General features: G+C 45.1%; 1 protein-coding gene across 3 annotated transcripts; it reads right to left on the bottom strand.

The window, feature by feature from the left end:
* RBSN (rabenosyn, RAB effector) lies at positions 1-26531 on the bottom strand. Of its 3 annotated transcripts, XM_025885285.2 has the most exons (12): positions 26395-26529; positions 23907-24665; positions 19388-19528; positions 16795-16895; positions 15820-15865; positions 15324-15485; positions 13037-13278; positions 11048-11118; positions 6942-7028; positions 5755-5857; positions 4608-4712; positions 1-3938 (listed from the first exon to the last, which is right to left on the bottom strand). In XM_025885285.2, the coding sequence occupies exons 2-12, from the start codon at positions 24052-24054 to the stop codon at positions 2796-2798; spliced, it is 2349 nt and encodes a 782-aa protein (XP_025741070.1). In that variant the 5' UTR covers positions 24055-24665; positions 26395-26529; the 3' UTR covers positions 1-2795. The 3 variants fall into 3 exon arrangements, with proteins under 3 accessions (XP_025741070.1, XP_025741072.1, XP_025741069.1); XM_025885287.2 differs by lacking the exon at positions 23907-24665 and having other exon boundaries at positions 26395-26531; XM_025885284.2 differs by lacking the exon at positions 26395-26529 and having other exon boundaries at positions 23907-26365.
* Between the last annotated feature and the right edge of the window lie 439 nt (positions 26532-26970).

Genomic DNA, 26970 nt, shown 5'->3' with positions numbered 1-26970 from the left:
TAACATGTGTTAGTTTATTTTTTTAAAAAAAGGTTCCAATACAAGGCCCCAGAGTAGTGCATGCAAACAATGACGCTCAAGCTGTCATTGTCAGATGACCAGTACAATCTGCTTCAATAGTCTGTGACCTGGTAAAGAGACCAGCTTCTCTCTTTGAGTACCAAGGCCTAATTATGCCAGTTTGTGTCCAACCTACCACCTGGTACATGATGACTCAGAAGTACACTTTAGTATCCAAACAGCAAAGACACACTGAGCTGCAAGTACAATGAGTTAAGTGTCCTTAGTGTATTAGACATGGAAAAATACAAACAAGGCGTAAAAAAGAAAAGCCAACTTCATTTGACGCCTGAATTCCCAAAGTCTCTTCCATACATGATTTAGGCCTAGGGATATTTGCCAACGCTGCATCAGGAACTTGCTCATTTTCTCATGAGATGGAGCTGTTTGCCTTGAAGGACTGCAGGAAGAGTGAAATATTCACATGAGGTAAGCACTTGAAGCTGTGGCTGCAATTCATGGGCCATCTTTATCTACCCTGACGATAACCAATCTCTGTAAATCCAACTTTGTGCCTGTGTGAATTCTGGGAAACGTTAGGGATAGAGAATTCTAATTCCGGTCAGGCCTATGATTATAGGAGAATATAGCTATGGAAGAATTAAATGGAAGAATTCATGGAAGAATACACCCATGGAAGAATTAATCACATCAGAAGGTTTTAGTTTGGTTTAGTATATTCAGTGTTTTTTGTTTTTTAAGTTTAAAAATAATGTTTCTTATACGTGTGGTTCTTAATGCTCTTAGTTACTTACAGATTGCTACCTGGATTGACTTCAGGAAAAGGGTATGTTCAGTAAACTAGTCTGAATTGAAATCACTAGCTAATGAAGAGATAAATTCTCATAAGAAAAGTAACTATGATGGAAAGCAGCATTTAGCTTCTGGAACTACCTGCTTTTTGGTGCATGCAGAGTGTCGTCCTCTTCGATCAGAGAGCAATGACAGACTAGCAGTAGGAAGCATGCCAGTCAGCCATGAAACCCTCCACAACGACAGCAGGAAGGGCATGAGAAGGAAGAAAGATGCCTGTGCCAGGCAATACTTTAGATACCTGGTTGTCAACTTCCCAACCACAATAATCAACAAGGCTGGGAACTTGGTTGACATCAGTAATCCACTCATATTCCTTTGTGAACAGAACCCCAACGCAAAGCGTCCTCCACACACCCTCCACCCATATCCCATTCCCACACCCCTATGCAAGATCTTTCCATTCAGCCCAAAGATCCAACAGATGCCAAAGAAATGTGAATAGTGTCAACAAAAATACAGACTACCTTTACACCACAGTTCTTCAAACATTCTCAAGACCAACAGTGGTCTTCCCAGAAGGTAACAAAATGAATCTCAGCTCTCACACCAGTAATCAGTGAAAGGATGACCCATAGTTAGTTAAGGGGTATAAAGTGACTAGTGGTCAGTTATTGTTCTTTAATCAGAAACACATAATTGCAGGAACTCTACCTAGAGCTGAGCACACTTGAGTATCATGATGTCAGACATCAGTTAAGGATTATGTAAACCAAAGCACCAGAGCTAAATTAACAATTTCCCTTTTTGCCCTTAATTGATGAAGAGTTCAAGTACTATGGTGCTACTAGAATGATCCTGGGTTGTGCCTCTTCAAACACTTCCATTTCTTAATACTAAACATTGGTAGGAAAATACCCCACTGGTGCCCCAGGTCACGACAGGATGAACCAAAAGGGAAGAAGGCTGATCAACTAGCCCTGAAAATCATTTTAATTTATCTTCTGACTCAGGGAAGCTTCCACTCTCCTGGCAATGTTCCACAAAAGCTTCCTGATTACCAATCCTATATTATAGACTGGGCCCTCTGAAAAAGCCCAAGTCAGAGTAATTTCACCAAAGTTCTAGAGGGAGGTTTCGCTGGGGACAGACAATTGTTCCGTCAGTCGTTCAGAGCAACATTTGGGTAGACAACTCTGCTCCCAAATACTACTGCCTCCATCAACCAAAAAGTTCACCACTCCTATTTCCTAAACAGACCATGGTCAGACCCAGTGATCCCCCCGCACTGAAGTTTAGCCTCCTGAAAGACAAACAATGACTTAAACTGACAGGGAAATGCCCTGGTAAAACATCACCCCCCACCACCCCCTCTTAAAAAGAGGTGCTGGGCTCTCCTGGGTCTGAACTACTGCCTTCATAGCAGTAGCTCCCCCTTCTGCTGCACAGGTGGGATGTACCCAGAAGGTTAGAGGAAGCCCCAGGTGAAAGAACCCACAGCCTAGGGGGACAGACTTCTGTCAGACCAGAGTAAGGTTTAAAGGAATCCAACGAGTCTGTCTTGGCCAAAGAAAGTGCCCTATAATACTGCATCAAGACCAAAGACTAGGCAGGAGCAAGTGGACCCACGAGGGCTGCCCAAGAGAACTGCATTTAGTTCTACTCAGTAATGAAAATTTAAAATCCCTTCTAAAGGGAAAACCCGATTCAAAAAAACAAAAACAAAAAAATTCTTTTAAAAGCCCCAGGAAATACAGCAAATGAATGCTGGTTCTTCCTGTTCTGGTTTCCACTTTATTATTCAACTGTAGTGGAAAAACCTCCAAGTGCACAGCACGAAACAGCAGATTCCCTGCCCTGACCTGTGTGCCTCGTAGCTGTCACCCTTCCTCCTGCCCCACCAGGCCCACCAGCCCTAGTCCTGCTCCACAGGCTCCTGCCAGGCCCTGGGCCCAAAGATGCCCTGCCCACAGTCAGGGGGGTCATTCGGTGCCCCCCTTCTGCTTGGCCAGGGTGCGCTTCAGCTCCCTCAGGTTCTCTGTCAGCACTTCCACCTCATCCAGGCGGCCACACTGCTTGGCATCAAAAATGTACGCCTTGATGTTATCAATCTGCTGGAGGAGGAGCTCCTCCTCTATGGGCTCCTCGCCCTCTGGCCCACTGTCACTGTCCATCTCAAAGGGGTTGGTACAGGGGGCTTCCTCAAAGGGGTTGCCAGAAACAGGAGGGCTTGAGGGCCTCTGGTGGGGATGCTCATCTTCATCATTGAAGGGGTTGGGCGCTGGACTATCTGGGTTACTGAAGGGATTCCCTGCAACAGCCTCCTCTTCTTCCTCAAAAGGATTGTATTCTTTGAGAATGGAGACTGAAGGGCCAAAGGAACACTCTGCAGCAGGAGGGCTGATAGTGCCCTCTGCTGTGGGGCTGGAGGGGTCTTCCTCATCGAAGGGGTTTAGGGAGGCCAGCTCATTTTGCTGTGATATCATGCTCTGGGGGAAGAATTCCTGGCCGAGGGCTGGGGGTCCAGACCACACTCTGGCTGGCTCGAGAGCTGAGCTGGGGTTAGGGGTCTCCGCAGCTGCACTGCTCTGAACTGAGGAAGAGCCTAGATCCAAAGCATAAGCAAGGTGGGTACGAGGCTCCCTGCCAGGCTCCAGCTGAAAAGGCCTGATTTCTCGGAAGTCCAGGGACCGAGTCCGTGTATGTAGGGACGCAGCCCGGAACTGCTCCCTCTCTCGTTCCCACTCCCGTTCACAAAGCCTCTGCAGCTGTTCTCGCTGCAGGTCCTCCTCCTCGGCCTGCCTCCGGGACAGCTCAATGGCCTTCTCCGTCTGCTGCTGGTCATACTCATCCTGCAACTGCCGCAGGTTCTCCTGCAGTGTGCACACTTCATCTGTCCGCCCGGCAGCCTTGGCCTGCCTAATAAATGATGTGATGTTGTGGATCTGCTGGAGGAGGGGGTCCGAGTCTTCACTCTGCCCCAGACTTCCTGACAGCGGGAGCCAGCCCTCAGCCTTTCTCAGGGGGGCAGGTCCCCCTCGAAGGGACACCACCTCCCCATTGGCCGCACGAGACGCCAGGTCACTCCGCCTTTCCTCAAACCGTTGCTGGGATTCCAGGACAACCTGGGGAGACACCAAAGCCCAAGAGAAGAAATACAGTCACCAGGCCAACAGCAGCCACATCATCAGCCACTCCTACGGTCCCGCTGTCCCTGTGCTGATGAGACTCCAAATACCCACCTCAGTACTAAGGTATCCAACTGCTAAGTCAAATCACGCTTTTGGTTTTAGGGGAAAGAAGGGACGGAGCCTGATTTTCAAAACTAAATTAATGACAATAAGTTAAGGGATAAGATTTTCTCAATTTTAGAGTCACTGGCTGTAGGCTTGTCTTAAACCTCTGAGGTCTAGCATTACTCATCCACACTAGACTCTCACACGATATTAAACGCACACATCATTTTGATTAGTGTTGCATATTCCAAAACATTCTACAAAGAGCTCCCTGGTGTCTGGGTCCTCTGCAACCTGTGCTACAGGGACAACTGGCAGCCTCCACGGTATTCTGGACGAGAGAAAATCAGCAGGATCTCTGAAAGGCAAATAGGTCTGACCTGGGAAGAAAAATAACTATTCTGAATCTACAGAGGAGAGGCCAGAAAAGAACAGAAGAGAGATGCAAACCGGACAGCAGTGAGTTCTGATTTAACATGATCTCAAAGAGGGCCGCTTGGGAGCCTGGGGCAGCCTCTAGGCTCAAGGAGGCCACCAACATCCCTGCTTTTCACTTGCCTGTCTCTCCAGGATCTTCTTTCTCTCCATTTCCTGTTTCCTTTTCTTTTTCAGTTCCTCAAACTGTTCTCTGGTTGGCAGTGACATCAAACCCAGCAACTTTTCCTGTAGGAAGTCATGGACAATTTTGTATTTAAATCCTTTTAGGAAGAAAATGAGCCTAATGAAGTCTGTTTGTAAGACTCCATCCAAGGCCCACACCCCTGCTACCCCTTCCCTGCTCTAGGTTTCTCCACAGCACTTTTCACCATCTTAGAAATTCTATATTGTAGTTATTTTTTTGTCTATCTCCTTCCAGAAAAAAAGCTTTATGAGAACAGGAATGTCTTTTTGTTCATGTCAGGACACGCAGCACCTAGCACACTGCCTAGTACACAGTAGGCATTCACCAAATGACTGCTGAATACAACACTAGTCAAAAGGAGAAGGGGCCTAATTCTCTGCAATACGGTGCTGGAAAACTAACCAAACAGGGCTCGCTCTGTCATTAAGCCCAGATGTGGTTCACTGTGGCTCTCCCAAGGGCTGTTCTAGGTAGAAGCAACTCAACTCTAACCACCCAGGGTTAGTCTGCCTATGAACAATCAGCTGTTTCCTCCCAAGCAATGGCCCAGGAAGAGACCCTCAGGAGCTTATCCTGAGGAAGAAATGGCATGTATCAGTATGTCTGTCAGGCTGTACTCACACTAGCGAAAAGCAGGAATCTATCAGATCCTCAATGAAAGGGGAATAATTAAACAAAGGATGGTGCATAGAAAGTCGTATTCTGCAGCCATTCAAATGGTAACTATTTAAATGAAGACTATGTAGGAAGTGCTTATGATATAAAATTCAGTGTTAAAAAGAGAAGACAAAAATTTATACCTATGCACTAATCATAACTACTTTATATAACAAATGCAAATGAAAAAAAAGGAGGAAAATATACCAGAATGATGTGTAATGGTACTGGGGAGAGAGGATTAAGAAGTTTTTACTTTTCTCTGTAATTCAAATTTTTCTCTAAATGTGGCACAATTCTATTTACAATTTTAAAAAATAATAAATGTACAAATAGAGAACAAACCATTGGCACGGTCTGCCTTCTGAGAGGCAGAAAATCAGGGGAGGAAAATGAGACGTTTCTGACACCACAGGTTGGCTTTACCTGCACAAAAAGCGTAGCTGAGTATCTGACCATCCTCTGCAGCCGCAAAGTGTTTGGATGTGGTGGAGGGTCCTGGTTCAAGCCTAAGGTTAAGATCTTCTTACTGAATTGGAACAAACACATCAATGTAACAGGTGCTGCCAGCCCCAGAAACAAGGGTTAAATCTCTGAGTTGCCGGGCTTTTGTGCCAGGACCATCTGTGGAGGAAGCAGGTTAAAGACTCCACGGAATATCCTTGAAGGCAAAGCCCATTCCTTACCCTCTGGTTGTACCCAAAGCCCCGACACAGCACAGGGTGTCTAAGCAACACTCAGCCATTGAGGAACTGACCACACATGCAGGGCCAACTTCATGGGTGAGTGACCTGTGCCTGGTTTAATATTCTGATGTCACTGTCTTAAATTTTTTTTTTTTTTTTAATGGGAGCAGGGCCTGGGGGGCCAGTGAGGGACTCCCCAGGCCCCTGGAGTGGGCTGAGGTGAAGAAGGCAGGAAGCAACTGGCTTTGCCAGGCCGGTACACAAGCTGAAACTGGGCCAGGGGGTTTGTGGACAGTGCTGGGGGCAACACTGGGCAGCAGGAGGCCACAGCTACTCCAAGACCCACATCTTAAAATTCTTAGTAATTCTTGCTTTTTCATTTTACGCTAGGTCCCATAAATGACATAGTCAGTCCTGCACAGACGGATGGACAAAGCCTCCTCATCTCAGTTCTCCCTCTGAATCACTATGCTTTCTATACCTCAAAGGGCTGATTTAACCCCAACAGCCGGTCCATGGTTAAAAAGCCGCTGTTGACTTGAAGAAAGAATTTGGGTTTCTATCCTGGCTCCACCGCTTTGCTAGCTGTGATACATCCTCTCACCTACAAAGTAAGCGTATTAATCCCTACCACCCGGCTAACTTGGTTGAATAAATGAGATGTGGATACAACCAATGGCTGGTACAAAGATGGTGTCAATAATCAGTTCCTATTTCTTTAATAATGATGAACATTAGAAATCTTAACCAAGTTACTGAGATGTGGTGAGTGCCAGAGCTGGCACCCACCTCAGCCTGCTCTTCACACATACTCTCTGTCACCAGGACTCTGGGTAAGCTCGGGCCTGACAGCCACCCTCAAGCCCCACTGAAACCGCATCTCCTCCACTCAAGGCGGCAAGTCAGACATCACCTAACAGGCCTTACCTTAAAGCATCTATGAGCTCGTACACTTTCTGCACTTCCACTCGAAGGTCACTGGCATGTTCCAGGCTGTAGGTTGTCTCCCCAGCACTAAGGAAAAATCACGAAATGTTTGATTCAAGTTTCACCATGCTGACTGGAGAGTGGTGTAGAAAAGGGTTCTAAAGGTTTAGGGTCTTACAAAGGGAGACACAGCTAATTCTTTCCAAGTGGTATTATTTCACACTCTTGTATATAATGCATTCCTTTAAGTGCTGCTAATCAAATGGAAGCTGTTTTTAATTAGCAGACGCCACAGGAGCAGATTTGTGCCTAGGCCTTTAAGGACTAGCCGTTACGCTTATCACCAAGATAAATGCAAATGCATCTACTTCAATCTACTTTCCCTAAACACTTTCACTATACCTAGTAAGACATATGAAGTGGTTTGCTAAATAAGCGGTTACCCTACATCCCAGGAGAAAGCAGCTGGCTTTTCTCACTCAAACACTACCCCCAGGGAGAACAGGAACAATGAGAAAGCTGACCAAGGAAACCCCAACACCTAGCAATACCCAGCGCAGCATTATATCGATTGCCAATGTTCCTGGGCCTCATGAACAATTGCTCCCTACATGAGAAAAGCACTTTGACACCAAATTAAGCAGGGAGGAGACAGGGGATAACTCCCCAGGGTGGAGTAGGGGGCTGCAGGGAAGGCCAGAGGTGGCTTCATTCCACTTAACTCAGAGGAACAACAGCAGTTATTATGTGATCTTAGAACTGTTCATTTACAAGTGTGTCACCCCGTCAGGCCTGAAATGCAAGGGCAATGACGATGGCTTATCATTTTTATCCTCAGTAACTAGCACATGGCCAAGCTTCGTCAGTGCTCACTGAAAAGAAAAACACTTCAGAAGATCTTGCAGCTGTTCATGCGGCCTCAGCAATGGCCACTCAGCTCCCTTCCTGAGGCAGCAGCAATTTAAATTAAATAAGCAGAAAGGACTGCTGTGCTGACCTGGTTTACCGTCTACAAGACAGCCCTAGCTGGAAAAATCTTGGTGTGTGCTATAATTGGAGGATCCTATCGAATGTTGGCTTCATCATCTCAAACCACACAGTTTGCAAAAAGAACATCAGACCAGAATTAGGAATGCTTGCACTTTGTCTTGATATCTCCAAGTCACATGGAAAATAACAAGGTTGGCTCAAATCTGAAAGCACCCCCCCCAGCCCCCACCCCCAGTCTGTCACAACCAAACACACCCCCACAGAGCACCTGCCACGTCTGGAGTTACCTTGCCCATGATTTGTTCACTGGGTTATGGCTGTGCTCCCACGGTAATGAAGCTCCAGGGCAGCAGACACAGTCTGCACTGTTCATTGCTACATCCCCAGTACCTCAAACAGTACCGGCACATAACTAGTGTTCAGTAAATACCCACAGAATGAATGAGGGCGGACAGTGTGCTTAAAACCCTGTAGAACAAGTCTTTGGAGAGCGAGTAGGAGTTCGACATCTGGGAATGTGCTCAGCGACGGTAGTTTCCCAGCTGGATGGGGAGGCCCAGTGACCCACAGCTGTGTCTGAGGCACAAAGCAAGAAAAACAACAGACTCAGGGGAAGGAGCCCCCTGGGTAACGATGTCATGAGGGAAAGTTGAGTGCCAGCTCAGACTGCCAGGAACACAGTTCTTCTTGCTGACATCCTGGAAGAAGAGAGTCCTGCTCTAATTTCAGACCAATGGGCACAGGTAGGAGGACGGGTGTTGATTCCAGTAAGTTCCAGGTAGGAAAAGAACATGAGGCAGGTGCTCCAAGCCAAGGATTCTCCATTTAGGGGAGGTAGATATCAGAATCACTTGAGCTGCTTCTCCCAGCCTACTCACAGGGAGGCTATATGCTCCATTGATTGAAATTATTGCTCAGTGAACTGCAGGTAGAAAAGAAAATGTGTCCTTTCCTCCTGTTTTTCAGAACCAGTGCTCTTGGAATGAAAAGAGGAAGAATGGGGTATAGAAAGTGCAAATATAAGGGAAGAGAGGCCCTAGCACTGTAGTGGCTGAGACGGCTGGAGAAACAGGGTGTCCTCCCCTTATACTGTCTGCTGCCAGGGGCTGCAGACACCCAGTTGGTAGGACTGGAGGAAATGGGGGTGGTCTACAATGGTTTCCCTACCTCTTTTCTGTTCCCTTCCCACCTCTTTCCCCACCCCATGGGTTGGCATACACTGGGGGAAGGAACAGGAACTGGAAGAAGAGCCCCAGAGCAAGAGTAGAGGCAGGGAGACATGCAAGAGAAGGGGTGTTTTTGCCACAGACCAACCGGGTTTAGCCATTCATATTTTGTAAGTCAGACATTTACAGACTCCTAAGTTAGGAAACTCCTTAAGGACCATGTAAATGAAAAAGTTCATTTTCTTTTCATGTGAGATTCACATGATAGACTTAGAATGTGGGCACTGCCATCATGAAGGAAAAGCCAAGCTTTGTGTTTTTTGTTTGCTTTTAAGTAGGCTCCATGCCCAACATGGGGCTTGAACTCATGACCCTGAGATTAAGAGTCACATGGTCTACTGACTGAGCCAGCCAGGTACCCCAAACTTTGTTTTGTGGAGACAACATAACACATTGCCACAGTAAAGGGGCAAATAAAAATACAGGTTTGTTCTAAACAAGGCACATTTAATTCCACATGCATCACTACAAAGGTGGCAGGTGGGCAATACAGGCTTAAGACAAAGGCAGATAATCCTCACATAGAGAGCACATAACTGTTTTTCTGCCGGTTGGGAAAAGACTTGCTGCAATCTGATTCTAGTGGTAGCACTTCAAATTCTAGCTCACGTATCACTAACCTGCAGAAGAAGCAATGCTCTTAAGAGTGTCAGCATATTTTTTCTGCAAAGGACCAGATAATAATATTTTTAGCTTTGCAGGCCAGATAGTCTCTGTCACAACTATTCAACTCTGCTGCTGTAGTTGTAGTTTGCAGTTAAAATCAAACAAATGAGCATGGCTATGCACCAATAAAATTTTATTCATAAAAAATGGCAATAACAAGCATTGGCAAGGATATGGAGAAACTGAAATGCACATGCACTGCTGGCGGAAATATAAAGTGGTGCAGTCATTTTGGAAAACAGTCTGGCAGTGCCTCAAAAAGTTTAAAATCTAGAGTTACCATATGACCCAGTGACTCCACACCTAGGTATAAACCCCAGAGAAATAAAATTGTATGTCCACAAAAAAACTTATACAGGAATATTTGCTGAAGCATTATTCATAATAGCCAGAAGTGGAAAAACCCAAATGTTCATCAATGGACTAATGGGTACACAAAATGTGGTCTATCCATACAATGCATCTGCACAAGTGGAATGGAACGCTAACACGTGCCGCCACAAGGGTGAATCTTGAAAACGCTACACTATGTGAAAGAAGCCAGACACAAAGGATCATGTATTTATACGAAATGTCCCAAAGAGGCAAATCCACAGACAGAAAGCAGACCAGCCGTTGCCAGGGAGAGGGAAAATAAGCAATGACTGGTAATGGGGGTGGGGTTTCTCTGGATGATAAAAATGGTTTGGAATTAAGACAGCAATGACGGTTGTATGACTCTGTGAAGAACCACTGACCTGTACACATTAAAACGGTATGTAAATTATTATTCATTTTTTTGGTGTGTAAATTATATTTTAGTTAAAAAAAAAAAACAGATGGCAGGTTAGATTTGGCCCATGGGCTGAAGTGTGCCAAGCCCTGTTGTAAAGGAAATGCCTGTTCTAAGCCTGAAGCAGCAGGCCCCCCCACCTCCCACCCCAGGGCAGACACCTGAGGCACACTGTCCTTGCTCACCTCCAGATGCCACACTCGGCAGCGGTGCCTACTGTCTGAGCCCCTTCCCCAACCTGCTCCATCAGAACTGGGGCCCCTTGAACATGGCTACCAGAGGACTGTAACACGTGCCACACAGAAATACAGACGTGACAAAGATTCTCCACAGTTGGTCACAGAAGAAAAGCACAGCCAGAATTAAGATTTTCATTTTCAGTTACTGAGGAGCTGCGCTAAAGTGCCCGCAAACAATCGTCACTGAATTAGAAAAACTGAGGAATAGCTTACTTTAATGATGCTGCCATCCTGATGTATTCAGGAGCTTTTTGGTCAACTTTCTCCATGCAAAGTCGTAATTTCTAAGAACAAAACAAAAGAGGTGAGTGGTGCTCTCAAGGTACAAAACAGTTATGCTGCATCAATAGAGATGTATTTAAAACGTACAATTTCCGGGGCACCTGGCTGGCTCAGTCGATAGAGCATGCGACTCAATCTCCGGGTTGTGACTTCAAGCCCCACATTGGGTGTGGAGCCTACTTAAAAAAAAATTTTTTTTAAATGTACAGTTGGAAATATGCAGAGTGTTTTTTTGTTTGTTTTTATTGTTATCAATTTCCTGATTTACAAACCTCCTTTACAAGCAGTAAATCTTGCAGGAAGGAAAAAAAGTGAGGGCAGAACTTTTGACAGGATGTTTTTGCAGGGAGCAAGGCCTTCCAGGACATAAGCCAGTGAGTTTTACCAAGGCAGAGGAAAGGAATTGGTGGCTACATTCTTTCTCTGCCAGGTGATGAAAGATACTAGCAAATGGCATTGCCAGGGCTTACTTCAAAAATGAAGGAAGGAAAAAGCATGGTGGCTATTTACAAAAATGAGTTATCAGGTCATGAACTCCATACACAGGATGGGTAATGGCTACATCTGCAGCTCAGGGCAGGGTTTCATTAACACCATTTCTAGTAGTCTAAGTACTTTTGTGGTGATTCCAGAAATGCAGCCATTATGACCCACAGACCTGCTAACAGTGACCACTCAGTGATCAGCAAACAGACAGACGGTCCCAGACTTACAATGGTTAGAATTCATGATTTTTCAACTTTACAATGATGCGAAAGTGATACTCATTCAGTAGGAACAGAACCTGGAGCTTTGAATGTGGATCTTTGCCCGGACTGGCGACATGCAGTAGGACACCCTCCCGTGACGCTGGGCAGTGGCAGCCGCCGCAGCTCCAGGACAGCCGCGTGATCACAGGGTCAGCCACTGATACCCTTACAACCATCCTGTACTCACTCAACCTTCTGTTTTTCACTTTCAGCACAGTATCCAGTAAGTTACACGATCCATTCAGCGCTTTATTATCAAACAGATTTGTGTTAGAGGCTTCTGCCCAACTGCAAGCTAACGTCAGTGTTCCCAGCACGGTTAGTGTAGGCCAGGCTGGCACACTATGTTTGGTATGTTTGGTGTATTAAAGGCAATTTCAACTTCTGATATTTTCAACTCAGGATGGCTTTATCAGGATGTGGCCCCACTGTAAGTGGAGGAAGGCCCAGGCGCTCCTCTGCTCAGGGTTCTACACGAGCTGCTACCTTGGCCAGGCTGATCTCCCCCTTCCCATCTCCCATCACCTGCCTATGAAACCTTCAGCTAGCTAATCCTTCTCAGCCTGCAAGTCCCCCAGCCATTGGGAGTGAGGCAGACTCACTCCCCGTCTGACTCTGAATCCCGTTTTTGCACGACCCTATGTTCCTCTCAAAGTATGCATCTACTGAATGTGTTTTGGGATTGCTGGTGGTAATGACGACTGAGGCATTTGAATGGACTTAAAAGGGAAGCTCTATGCCCATGGGCAGTCACTCAAACCTGTAAAGCCTGAAGCTCCCAAGTGAATTTCCCAGGACTCTTCTGGCCCACTGTTCATACCTGATCCAGCTCCACTACCCCTCATCCACAAATCCTGTCTACACAGAATGGCAACCATCCTTCCTCCTCTTGCCCCTGGGCCACCAAAGTCTCCAACCTCCTGCTTTCAAGTGGGCAAGGAGGGGTGAGGGAACAAGGTTGTTGCAACACACTCAGGATGACTCTGCGAATCACCCAGGGCCCTAGCTAGGAAACCATACCAGGGCCCTTTAGCAGAAAGTAAAAATGATTCAAAAGAACAACTTCCCAAAGCATTCTCCAAAATATGCAGGCATGCATATTTTGTTACACAACATGTAACAGCCAAATCTGCATCTCAAGTCAGACCCAGGACCACACACGGTGAGTCACCTCATAGAGCTTTACAATGTCGGGGGTGTGCTCCTTCTCATCAATCTGCTGCTCTCTCTTGAGCAACGTGTCCTTGCAGTGTGTACAGCAGCGGATCCGGTCGTCATCCTTTTCATCCAGGACGGAGCTTACACTGCTCACGCTGCTGATACTGCCCCGGCGGGAGCCATGGACACTGTTGGGTGACTGGCTGGGACTGGTGTGGGTACTCAGGGAATCTTTGCTGGCACTGGTGAGCTTGTCTGTAAAGCACAACACAGGACATGCGGCAATGAGCCCACAGCATCCCATCACCCCACCGCTCACAACAGAGGGGAGGCCACAGGTGCTGATGCAGGCTCTGTCTATGGGCAAGAAGCACCACACCTTTGCCTTCCTGGGGTCAGGCTCTGTGGTGGGAGGGATTCCCACTGCCAGCCAGGAAAAAGCCAGACAGCTTAGGAAGGTCTCTCTTTGAGGCTCTGAAGCCCATTCCTAGCCTGACCCAACACAATCTACAATCTCCCCAGACTGTCCTGACAGACTTCCCCACTCCCAAATATCTGACTCCTACCCCTTCCAAAGCTCAGCTCAAATGGTACATCCTTCTGGAAGCCCTACTCTATTCCTTGAGGCAAAAACAATATGCCCTTCCTATCAGGTCCTACCATGTCATCCCTCTTGGAGCACTTTCCACTTTTCTCCCTGTATGACAGTTCTATGTATACCCAGAGCTGCTCTGTGAATCTGGGAGGGTAGGAACTGTCTTATTCATACTTGTACCCCAATATATGCAACAGGGCTACCCCATAGCAGCTGCCCAGTAAATGTTAATTAGCACAAGATAAGAAAGGTGAATAGTGTCTCAAAAGCATAGCTTATGAAGTCTCAGGTGAGACAGAAAGTCAGTTTCGGGGAGAAGGGGAAGCTATCAAGGTAATGTGTGCCTGCTGGATGTCAGAACGGGACAGAGGAAGCATCTGCTTCTGCCCCACACTGTCCAGATGCTCCATAGCCAACAGCACATGCAGAGTCAGCAGAACTCCCCAGGGTTGCAAAACCACCTCAAATGTCCCAGAATTGGCCCAAAGCCCAAGAGATCAACTTTAGCAACTTTTAACCAGTTGAGACTCAAAGTTCTACACCCTCTGGTTCCACCTAACCTTGCAGCCACCATCCCCATAACTCTCAAACATGTCCTCTATACTCCCCCAACTATTCTATTTGCTCGATGACTAATCTTCCCCCAGGGCCCTTCCACGGCTTTGCTCCTGCTCTGCACTCTACCCAGGATCCCTCCTGCCCTACCTCTTTGGAATCCTTGCTGTCTTTTAAGGCTCTTCTCAAACGTCACCTCCCAAACCTGAGCATCCATGCTCTTGATCCCCCCAGCACTCAGTGTCTCTCATATTATGATGTTACAGTCTGTTCTATATGACAATAAACTGTGACTTTTCTCTCAAAAGAAAGGACTAGCCTGCTGCTCATTTTTAAAGACCATTTCTTATAGTCTCCTCTCAAAGCCTCAGCTGCCGTTTCCAAGCAGAGCTGACAATGATTTGGTCAGCTCTCCCGGGTGTCTGATGCAACTTCTCTCATGATACTTATCTCTTTATAAAGCAATTATTTGTAAATCTGTGTCCTCTGCTAGAGGCTAGACCCTTTGTGGAATGGACAATGCCTTATAAACCATAGGTGGGCAAACATGACCTGTAAACCAAGTCCAGCCTGCTTTTGTATGGCCCTTGAGCTAAATATGGTTTTAAAAAGGTTTTTTAAAAAAGGTTTTAAACAACGTTTGTTGTTTAAAAAAAGAAGAGGGGCACCTGGGTGGCTCACTCATTAAGCGTCTGCCTTCGGCTGGGGTCATGATCTCAGGGTCCTGGGATCAAGCCCCACATTGGGCTCCCTGCTCGACGGGAAGCCTGCTTCTCCCTCTCCCACTCCCCCTGATTGTGCTCCCTCTCTCGCTGTGTCTCTATCAAATAAATAAATAAAATCTTTAAAAAAAAAATGAAAAAGAAATGTCACAGAGACCATCTGTAGCCCACAAAGCTTAAAATATTTACTACCTGATCTTTTACAGAAAAAGTTTGCCAGCCCTTGTTATCCACCACTGTATCCCTGGACCCTAGCTAGCATCGTGCCTAGCCTATAGCAGGCTTCATGAAATCAATAAATGAATGGATGAAGATCCCATGGGACATTCACTTAAACAAAAATGGTCAAAAAATCACCCACTAGTGATCAGCAAACAAGCTAGTCACAAGAAGAACAGGGCCTAGGGCCCTGCCTCCACATTACCTACTTGCAAAAGGGAGGCTGATGAGCTCCATACACTTCTTGCACATAATAGACCCGCAGAGGCGGCAGTGGTGGCGGCGGTTACGGATGCTGAACTTATTCCCACAGTCTGGACAGAAAGGGACATCTTGGTCGTTGACCCAAGGCACCACGGACTTTTCTATTGCTTTGGGAAGAACAAAACAAAAATCAAACAAACAGAAAAGCTAGCCATTTTATTTTATTTTTAAGATTTTATTTATTTATTTATTTGACAGAGAGAGAGACAGAGCGAGAGAGGGAACACAAGCAGGGGGAGTGGGAGAGGGAGAAACAGGCTTCCCGAGGAGCAGGGAGCCCGACGCGGGGCTCGATCCCAGGACCCTGGGATCATGGCCTGAGCCAAAGGAAGACACTTTACGACTGAGCCACCCAGGCGCCCCAAAGCTAGTCATTTTAAAAAGAGGTTTGGTCAGGGAAAAAGATAAATAGAATGAATGTGAGCAAAATTCTAGAGTTACCTCGTATCTTAGCAGATTCGGTATTTGTTCTGTCAAATGCAGTGAGCTGACAAGGAGAAAACAGTGCCAAATGGAATTAAACAGGTGATGTACACACTTTCCACAGGCAAGAGGCATCAAGCAGGAATTCACACATCCATTTCTCAAGTCTCATCTGTCATCCCCAACCCCACAAAGTCACAAATGCAACTTCACATTAGACAGAGTATTAGCTTTGCATCTAGAAGGCAGCTCCCTTCCCCATGACCTGATTCCAATCTCTTGTCAGTTCTCCATTTACGCAATAACCAGGGGTAGGCAAGGATGTGGTGGATGTGGCTACTGAAAGCAATGAGGAATTCCTGATTCTCCACGGTCCTCCTGGACAATGAACCTGGGCACATATTTCTGCCCTACAAAGTACACATCAAGAACTATAACTGCGGTTGCTACCATGCCCACCATAAAATTCAGGTTATACACAACAAGCATTTCTAGGGTCAAAGCAGAACAGCCTGATTGTGGGTGGAAGACACACTCTGGTACCACAGGACAAGAAGGCCCAGTCCAGATGTTCCCACACTGAACGCTGGCCCTGGATGAGTACTCCTCACAGACCTTGTCCCCAGCTTCTGTTTGTTATCGAGTATCACACACTATGTCCCACTGCATGACTGTATTTTGGGCACCCAAAAGAGGAAATAATTTGAAGGTAGAAAGGTTTTCCAGCAGCCAAGTGGCTTCAGAGGAAGGAAAAGGAAAGCTGGATATGAGGCACGTCTGTCAACCTGGGCCATCTCCTACAGTAAAACCAGCCTAGGCTAGAACTATTTACCACGTCCTCTGTGCCTCTCTAGGTGAGCTCGAGGTGGGGCGTTTCTCTGCCAGCATCCAATATATACAATATACCTGATACACACTGCAGAAATGTAATTTTTTTCTCCCAGAAAATTTATACTTGCAGAAAAGAAAATGTTTTAAAACAACAAAATTTACCTTCTCTAACCTGATTATTAATTTATTGACTTCAACAACATAGTGGTCAATTCTGGCAGCTCGGTGTTTTTTGAAGTCAGAAAGATGGCTTCTCACAGCGCCTAGGACAGGAAATGGGGAGATGAGTGACATGTTGTTTCTCCGAGAGAGCCCCTCTCCCTCGCGGCTTATCTTCAATTAATTTTATTTTTTTTTTAAAGATGACCTTGTATTGTTTTAAGATTGTATTTATTTATTTATTTGAGAAAGAGACGGAGCACGAGTGTGGGGGAGGAACAGAAGGAGAGGGAGAGAGAATCCCAAGCAGACTCTGCGCTGAGCACAAGCCCAACACAGGGCTCGATCCCAGGACCCTGAGATCATCACCTGAGCCGAAAACAAGAGTTGGACGCTTGACCGAATGAGCCACCCAGGTGCCCCATCTTCAATGAATTTTATTTATTTTTATTTTTAAGATTTCATTTATTTGACAGAGAGAGACAGAGTTGGTGAGAGAGAGCACAAGTAGGGAGGAGAGGAAGAAGCAGGCTCCACGCCAAGCAGGAAGCCCGACATGGGGCTTGATCCCAGGACCCCAAAATCACGACTCGATCCGAAGAGAGACACCCAACCAACTGAGCCACCCAGGCGCCCCTTCAATGAATTTTATTTTATTTTTTTTAAGATTTTATTTATTTATTCATGAGAGACAGAGAAAGAGAGAGAGGCAGAAAGAGAGAAAGGCAGAGGGAGAAGCAGGCTCCCAAGGAGCAGGGAGCCCAGCCCGATGCGGGACTTGATCCCAGGACTCTGGGATCATGACCTGAGCCGAAGGCAGATGCTTAACCATCTGAGCCACCCAGGCATTCCTATAGTGTTCTTTTTAAAGCCATTTTCTCCTACCATGATGAAAATGTTTCCACTCTCCAATATGGTAGCCACTAGCCACAGGTGTAGACTGAGCACTTGAAATATGGCTAGTGTATGACTGAGGAAATTACTTTTAATTTTATTTAATTTTAACTTATTTAAATTTATAAATAGCCACATATAGTTAGTGGCTATCCTATCAGACAGTGCAGTTCTAAGATTTTCCTCATTCAAAAAGACACATTCCATTGTGGCCCTATATGAAGAATATGGTAGATGACTCTGGGTAAGTATCAATTCCCTCCTTAGAGCCTGTTTCCTCATCTGTAAATGGGAATAAGCATCATGACCCATTCCACCTCATGAAGCTTTTGTGAAAGATGAAAAAGATAATGAATATGAAAGTATAATAAAGCCTTAGGAGGAAATCATTATTTATCCATTGTATGGACAGAAAATATATTAAGTTTTGTTATCATACAACAGTTAAAGGACATGTAAAATTAGCTAGTTCAAGATCATGTGGCATTTTTGGTAACAGCTCTGTTGAGATGTTCATAGACATACAATCCACCATTTAAAGCATACAAATTCCATGGTTTTTAGCATATTCAGAGTTGTACAACCATCACCAAAATAAATCTTAGAACATTTTCATCACCCCACAAAGATGTTTTTTTTTTTTTAAAAAAAGATTTTATTGATTTATTTGAGGGGGGGAAGCACAGAGGGAGAGTGAGAGGGAGAAGCAGACTCCCTGCTGAGCAGAGAGCCCAACGTGGTACTCGATCCCAGGACCCTGAGATCATGACCTGAGCCGAGGGCAGATGCTTAACCGACTGAGCCACCCAGGCACCCCAAGATGATTATTTTGAAAGTCAGTAGATGGTACCATAATTATGTGTTTCAGAAAATTCAGTTGCACAGGGCGCCTGGGTGGCTCAGTTGGTTAAGCGACTGCCTTCAGCTCAGGTCATGATCTTGGGAGTCCCGGGATTGAGTCCCGTGTCGGGCTCCCTGCTCAGCGGGGGGTCTGCTTCTCCCTCTGACCCTCTTCCCTCTCATGCTCTCTGTCTCTCATTCTCTCTCTCTCAAATAAATAAAATCTTAAAAAAAAAAAATTCAGTTGCACAAATAAGTCAATGAGTTCCTCCTGCTAGGCAGGTAACATCCTACATGAGAAGAGACAGCCCAGTCAATGGAGTCTCTGCCCGGGCTGATGTCAAACACCTGGATTCCTACCTCAAGTCTATAGTTTTTTAGCTGTTTGACTCTGGGCAGGTCCCCATCCAGGGCAGTGAGGATTACATGAGTACACATGTAAAGCATTTAATGCAGTGCCTAACACAAAGCAGATGCTCAGTTCATTCTGATCCATTTTTGCTCCACTCTGGAACATAAGGTCCATTAGAAGCTTAGACCATTCTGGTTTACTGATGCCTCCTCAGCTGACTTTTTCCTTTTTAAAGGTTTATTTATTTATTTTAGAGAGACAGAGTGAGAGTGCGATTGGGGGGAGGGCCAGAGGGAGAGGATCTTCAAGCAAACTCCTGGTGAGCACAGAGCCTGGACACAGAGCCTGTGTGAGATCATGACCTGAGCCGAAACCAAGAGTTGGACACTTAACTGACTAAGCCATCCAGGTGCCCCACCCCTACTTTTTTTTCTCAGCTAACTCTTAAAACATCACCAAGTACATATAGATGTTCAAACATTTGCTGAATGAATGAACAGAACTTCTTACCTAGTTCCTGGGGTTCCCACATGTAAGGGTCGACCCCTCCATAACTGAAAGACTCATATCCTTGTGTTCCTGATTCTGCTCGGTCATCTCCTTCTCGTTTCAACAGCCTATTCTTGGCTTTCTTAGCCTTCTGGACAAGACCTTGAAAAATGAAACAAACACCATAAATCGATCCATAAACATCTAGTAAAAAGTCAAAGGAAATCTCAAAACACAAGAGCTGATAAAATGACTATGCTTTATTTAAAAAATTTTGGATCCCAAGTAAATTGTAATAATGAATCCACAACCACTGTATTACAAATACCACAGAGCATTCATTCACTAGTCAGTATTAGCAGTAAGTTGGTTTATGTAACCAATATACAGCTAAATTACTATTCATGGCCAAATTTAAGAGCCCAATTAAAGTATAAAATCAAATTCAATGAGAGGACCAAGGCAATGGAAATGTTTTTTTCTAGACCTTAACTGGGGAGGTGGTTACATGGGAATATACATTTTTCAAAACTCACTAAATTGTACACATAAAAACTTATGTGTAAACCATATCTTAATTAAAATAAAGTTTTTTAAAACTTAAATTCTACAGGGGCGCCTGGGTGGCTCAGTCATTGAGCGTCTGTCTGCCTTCGGCTCAGGTCATGATCCCAGGGTCCTGGGATCAAGCCCTGCATCGGGCTCCCTGCTCAGCAGGAGGCCTGATTCTCCCTCTCCCACTCCCCCTGCTTGTGTTCCCTCTCTCGCTATGTCTATCTCTGTCAAATAAATAAATAAAATATTTTTAAAAAAATTAAATTCTACAGTATTAATTTATTTACTCTATGGACTCATGAGTAAACACTTCTTGTTTACTTCCAGGATGGGATTCAATGAAACCAACGTCCCTGGGATAGTGTTCCCCATAATGCTTAGCTGTACAGAGAGTTCTTCCCCTACTCACTTACTAAATGGATGTGTGAGGATATTAACAAAAAGCTTCAAGAAACAGGTATAACACCTACAACATAACACAGAGGGAACCAGACTTGGTAAGAAGAGAAAATGAATGCTTCCTGGATTGATTCTTTGCATGTACCAGGCACAAAACAAAGTGCTTTAAAAAAATCAGGAAAATGAATGCTCACAATATTATGAAGCAGGTGGTATCCATACTTATAAATGAGGACATGACATAAAAAGAGGGGAAAAACTTGCCGCACCCCAGATCACAGAGCTTATAGGGCAACAGGGCTGCAAGTGGACACCTCATCTGTTTGAAACTGAGAACCCCAGTTCTTCCAAGCCAGCGTGATTCAAAAACTAAGCATCTGAAGAACAGGGCTTTTGCCCCTTGTACTGTGGAGAGAGGACTTGCTGTTTGTTAAAAAGGAACAGCAGTCAACTTGTGTGGGAAAAAATTCTTGATCCTATGTTGCTCTCATCAAGGTTCTCAAATTTTGGGTAATTATCCCTTTCTGCCCCTAGAATCTAGTAGAAAACATGAGATTTATTTTTATTTTTTTTAAAGATTTCATTTATTTGACAGAGAGCAAGCACAAGCAGGGGGAGCAACAGAGGGAGAGGGAGAAGCAGACTCCCCACTGAGCAGGGAACCCGATGCAGGACTCAATCCCAGGACCCTGAGATCATCACCTGAGCTGAAAGCAGACGCTTAATGACTGAGGCACCCAGGCGCCCCAAAAATATCAGATTTAATACAAAATACAATTCTTCTAGATTTACTAGATCAATACTTCATGGAGTTCCCGCAATTTTTAAATGCCCTGTCACCTGAATAACATTAAAAACACTACCATAGCTTTACAAAAACCTACGGAAATGCAGATATAGAGGGGCTGGCAGGCAGAGGGGGAACTGTTACATTCATAGATATGTCTCAGACAGTCAAGCTAGTGGTTACTCTGAGATGGCTTTCTCCCACTGGAAAAAATAAGGTCCACCAGAACTAAAGGACACCATCTAAAATGCATTCAAGTAATCTCTCTTAACAACATGGGAGAGAAAACTGCCTGATGTAAACAAAGGGTTAGCAAACAGGAAACTGGATTTGGCATTCACTAATTCATTTTTGCAAACAAGACTAAACTGTGTCAGGTTAAACAGGCAGTCCATGCCATTTAACCACTTTAGGAGGACAGAACACTCTAGCAACCTTCCCAGGTGTAGCACTTCAAGAGGGGGTCAATTAAGAACAATCCCATATGTTTTTAAAACCACAAAGCAGAAAAAAAAGTAATAACAACAACAACAAAACCACAAAGCAAAAGCCACGGTTAATTTTCAACCACCCTTTCTTAATTAACACTTACTGTACAAGTGCTAAACTGAAGCTGAACCAGGGCTGGGGCCCAAACTCACTGATCAACTTCTACTAATGACAAATTTATATTTTCTTTCTTTTTTTTTTTTTTTAAGATTTTGTTTATTTATTTGAGAGAGAGAGAGAGAAAGCACATGGGGGGGAGGACGGTCCGAGGGAGAAGCAGACTCCCTGGCGAGCAGGGAGCCTGATGCGGGACTCGATCCAGGGACTCCAGGATCATGACCTGAGCCGAAGGCAGTCGCTTAACCAACTGAGCCACCCAGGCGCCCCTATATTTTCTTTCTTAAACTGCCTCCAAAACCTTATACCAAGGTTTGCTCTTTTGGTTTTAACATTTCACTTGACAAAACCAGCAATGTCATAAAATTTCTAAGAATCAGAAGACCAAATGAAGACATGACCTGCTTTTTGAATGACTTTTCAAAAATCTTTAATGTCAATCTTAAAAACTTTCCTGATTCTAAATCACAGAAAACTCCCACACAAGCAAGACTTCCTTCCTGACTAAACAAATGATCATTAGACTAAAGGAATGCTTAACTCAGTTTCTTAGTTCTTTCTTAGTTCTTAATTCTTTCTAGAAAAACAGAGGGAAAAACACAAGAGAATTCTTTCAAGTTTTTTTCACAACTCATAAAATTTCTACTCTATTATTAAGTGGATTCCCACATCTATTAGTCCCTAAGTAACCTTAAACATTTTTCCTCTAATAAATAGGTCACCACAGGAAGCTGAAGACATTGTCTAACCCCTGTACCCACTAGCATCAAAGTCTTAGTGACATCACAGTATATGACTCAGTTCAGCTGACACTCAGGCTGGACGCTCATTAAAAATCACGGCGGCCCTTCAACTGTCCAAGGAAACCTAGATGATCAGTTTGTTTGCATTCTAGCTGCAGGACAAACTGTGATTGGAACACAGGGTCTGGTATCATCAGTGATACCAAGTGGAAAGAGCAGCACTAGACTCAGAGGTGACAGAAGACCTGGGTCAAGGCCTAGTTCTGTCAATTCCTATGTGACCTTGGATAAGTCATTCAACATCTCTGAGCTTCACTTTTTCTCTGCAGAATGAAACCAACCACCTTCTTGCGGAGTTGCTATGAGAATCAAAAGAAATAATATTTCTGCGAGAACTCTGAAAACTATAAAATGCACAACATTTTTTGGGAGGCTTTCTAATAGTTATAGCTCTCCTCCAGCCTCATTTATCACAGCCCCCAGGATTTTGAAAATATTTGACTTTGTCATGTTTCTGGACAGAGGTTATAAATGTTAACAATTTCAACAATTTTTTCTGAACTGAAAAGTGAGACATGGAGTGGGACTATATGATTACAGGGGGCATGTGACTCACATGTGTGGAGGCCAAATTCCACTTAGAAATACACGATCCTCCCCTTCTCTCTCATCCAACACAGAATTGTGAATACACATCCAGACCTTCTTAACCTCACTGCCTTCAGAAATGCTTCCAGTTGGGAGAAGCAGGTGAAAGTGGGTTCCAGAGTAGTGGCATCATATTTAGGAGGACCAGAAATGAATCCTATGTATAGTTAAAATTGCTTTGAAAAAATCTTTCTGCAACTCTCTATGACCTGGGAAGCTCAAAAACCATGTTTAACTTTTTGGGTTGTTTCTCCTTGCTTTTCAACTATGATCTTCCTTTTTCTGGGCTGTAGAGGACAAGGGATAAGTAAACAAGGAAGAATGGCAGAAGGCTTGAATTTGTGACAGGGAAATGGGTGTACAATGTGCCTCCACTTTCAGAGCAAAAGGAAAGGAGTTCCACTCCAAATTCTTATAGGCTGGCAATTAGATAATTCAGTGTAGCAAGAGACAGCAAAGCATAAGACTTACATTTACTAAGTTCAAAGCCAGGCCCTGCCTCACTGTGTGATTTCAGGCAACTTATCTAATTTCTCTGTGACCAGTACCCTCATGAGTAAAGTGGGTCTCACAGTCCAATAGTTATTGTGAGAATTAAATGAAGTTCATTCATGGGAAGACTTTGAACAATGCCTGGCACATGGTAAGCATAAGATACATGTTCATATACGTACACTGCTATTATTATTAATTTTCTATTGTTTATCATGTTCTGGTGGCATCACGGAAGTTAATGAAACCATCCCATGAGTTAACGCTCCCACTGACAGAATAGGATAAGCAAAAAATTCTCGCCTCTTACTTTTAATTTGCCCTTTGACATCACGGTCTTCCCCAGAGTGCTCTTCCTCATAATGTGACTGAAGCTGATAGAAAGACTGCAGGTTCTTCAGGCACAAAGGGCAAAGGAAGCCCTCCCTCACTTCCCCAGGGTCATCCAGAGAAGCCATAGCAGTGTCCCTCTCAACCCCTGCAAGGCAGGGTCCTCATGCCAACAGTCAGCTTGATTCCTCCACAAGGGACCAGGGCTCTCACAGCATTAGCTTAACCAAGCAGCACACAGATGACGGAGAAGTGGTATCATGGCCCTGGATGAGGTTTCCTCTTTGGAGTAGGAAAAGCTTTGAAACAGGAAAGAGCGGGGAGGGGAGGGGGAAGAAAAAAAGCCCATTCAGGCAAATTAGCGGCAATTGAGAGTTTTCTTGTTCTTTTCACAGTTCAACAAGATTTCTTAATGTTTGTTCAGTACAAGTTTGAAAACACAAAACTGCTTTCTCAAATCCTTACACCAAAACACAAAACCTTTAAAGATTTGAGAACCTCACTGGACAATGGCAACTCAATGAAGTAGGGAGCACAGATTCCTGAAGATAAGAAAATTCAACTTTAAAAGCAAACAATACCAAGGTAGTTCTCTAACATTCACTCCAACTGGTCCAACTTCATAATTTGTATGCCATTTTAGCCACTGGGGAAATGTCTGAAGTACTTACCAACATACAGAAATTTTTGACTCTTCACCTTGGTCATTTAGTCAACCACATATATTGAGCTCTTACACCTATGTCAAAAATGCAAATAGAAAAAGAAATAGTGTCTGCCCTAAAAAAAACAAACAAAAGTAAAATCAAAACCAACCACACAAAAATCCCAACCTTAGTCTAAGGAGGAGCATTAGAAACCCAGTGGTAAAAAGAAAAATCTACTTTGTGCTTTATATTTGTAGAGTACTTTCTCTACAATGAGTTTACTGGATTTTATAAGCCAATAAATGACAGTTGAACAGCAAGCCTAATGTTCTCACTGCTTCAAAAACAAAAGGATTTGGTGCTTAAACAATTCAGGGCTTAATAAGTTACATTTTCACTTTTATTGGGCCATGGCAAAGTCACTTCCAATGTCACCTCAGAAAAACTCCCAGTCATAGGGAGAATCCAGACAAAACCATTCTACAAAAGTGGAGAAATTTCTCTGCAAAATCCTGAGGTCACAAACCACAGGAAAGAGTAAGAGGAAATACATGACCCTCAGCTTTGGATGGAGCTGATGAGAGGGCCTGTGAGGAGGGACTGCCTGCTCCTCAAAACTGAAGGGTAGCTGTGACCCAGAAAATAAACAAATGAAACACCAGAACCCTGTTTTTTTTCCTCTAAGAAACCCCATGACTATATACACACAGATCTCAGTCCCTTTTCCAGTCACTGAAATAGTAGCTCCAGTTCCCACCGCAGCCAGTGGTTCATCAGATGCCCTGACTCTGAAAGCCCCCTTCCTTCCCATGCATTCACCCTAACAACCACAAATCAAACACACACACTACACACACACACACACACACACACACACACACATACCCCCTTCACATCTCAACCCAACCTTACTTCCTCAAGGAAATGCCCCTTATTGAGGCATTCTACCATGGGACAGCTCCTGCACTTCCTTCAGGGCACTTATATCAATTTATAATCACAAATACATAAAATAACTAAGTACATAAGACTCTAAGTTCTGTAAGGGCAGAGACCATGTGCGTTTTTCCCACCACCTTATCCCCATGAAGAAACTCAATAAAGCCTCAACAATGAATGAATGCGTGAACAAACTCTAAAATCACATAACCAAACACAACACAAACCAAAGAAATGTACTACAAACCACCAAGCCAGACCCCACAACCATAACATATGCAAGCCCCTCACATCCTACACCACGTTAAAAATAAACAAAAAACCTACATATCCTGAAATTATACACCCAGCATGAATGCTACCCGGCTACATGCCGCATACACTACACAGCCCACAGTCGCAGCACTCATCACCGCCTCGACCGCACACAACACCCGCCACATAATTCAACACGATTATGTATACGTCGCATAACCACACACAACATGAAAGACTCGACCCTATAGAGCAGGCATGACAACTTCACACATCGCACAGACGCCACACCAAACACTACAAACAACTCCACACAAACTGGGACCCAAACGCCCCAACCTCACACAACCAGGGAACCAAACACAAGCACTTGGGAGACAACCGCCCACCCACCCTCAGCCGCATAACCAAACACAACTATGCACGCCCCGCCTAACCACAAAACCAAACGGAGCCCAATCGTCGCAACCACACACAGGCGAAACGCGCGGCCCGAAAGCCACATCTCCCACCACACACGTCACACCCACCACAACCACACACATCCCACACCCGCAGGGCCCGCCCGTCTCTGTTCTTCAGGGAAGCCGTGCTCGCGCCCCTCAGGCCCTGCCCGGCCCTCTGTACCCGGTCGCGCTCCCCCTGGCACGCAGGCCCGTCGGGTCCTCCCGCCCGGGCTCTGGGCCTTTGCCGTCCCTCACTCAGCAGCAGCCGCCATCTCCATCGGAGGCTCGACGCTCGGCAGGCGCGCCTGCGCGGCACCGAAACCGGAAGACAGGCTGACAGACGCCTGTCGAGCGCCGAATCTCCGAGGGCGCGAAGGGGCCGAGGCGGGTTCCAACAGCGCAAGGCGGCCCGCGGCTTCTGCGCAGGCGCTGTAAGAACCAACGGGGTGGGACTCGGTAATCTTGCAAGGTTTTCCAGTCCCAGGTGCTTACGAGCAACGTGTTGAGGTCAGTCTCTAGCTCTCCTCTCCGTTGTAGAGGTGGGAAAACTAAAACCTGAGATTCTTTCGCTTTTGGCCAAGGTGTGCGATGGATGAGGGGGCGGAGGTGGGGAGATGTTTTAACACTTCTTCCCCGACTCCCAACTGCGGTTCTGAAAAAATTGGGGTCGATTTAAAGTTCCTGAGAGCTAGAGATAAAGGGAATATTCAGGAGACTTGGAGGATGTGGAAAGAGCCAGAATAGAACCACGTTAGAC

The sequence above is a fragment of the Callorhinus ursinus genome, unplaced genomic scaffold (genome assembly GCF_003265705.2).
Source record: "Callorhinus ursinus isolate GAN/ISIS: 27379988/994484 unplaced genomic scaffold, GSC_fseal_2.0 scaffold15, whole genome shotgun sequence".
NCBI classification, from domain to species: Eukaryota; Metazoa; Chordata; class Mammalia; order Carnivora; family Otariidae; genus Callorhinus; species Callorhinus ursinus.
This window is presented reverse-complemented; position numbering and strand designations above follow the sequence as displayed.

Coding starts and splice junctions, on each gene's coding strand:
- RBSN (XM_025885285.2), bottom strand. CDS start 24,054: ATGGCTTCTCTGGATGACCCTGGGGAAGTGAGGGAGGGCTTCCTTTGC. Junction 11,119..13,036: donor ACATTGTAAAGCTCTATGAG/GTGACTCACCGT, acceptor TTTTGTTCTTAG/AAATTACGACTTTGCATGGA. Junction 7,029..11,047: donor AGGATGGCAGCATCATTAAA/GTAAGCTATTCC, acceptor ATTTTTCCTTAG/TGCTGGGGAGACAACCTACA.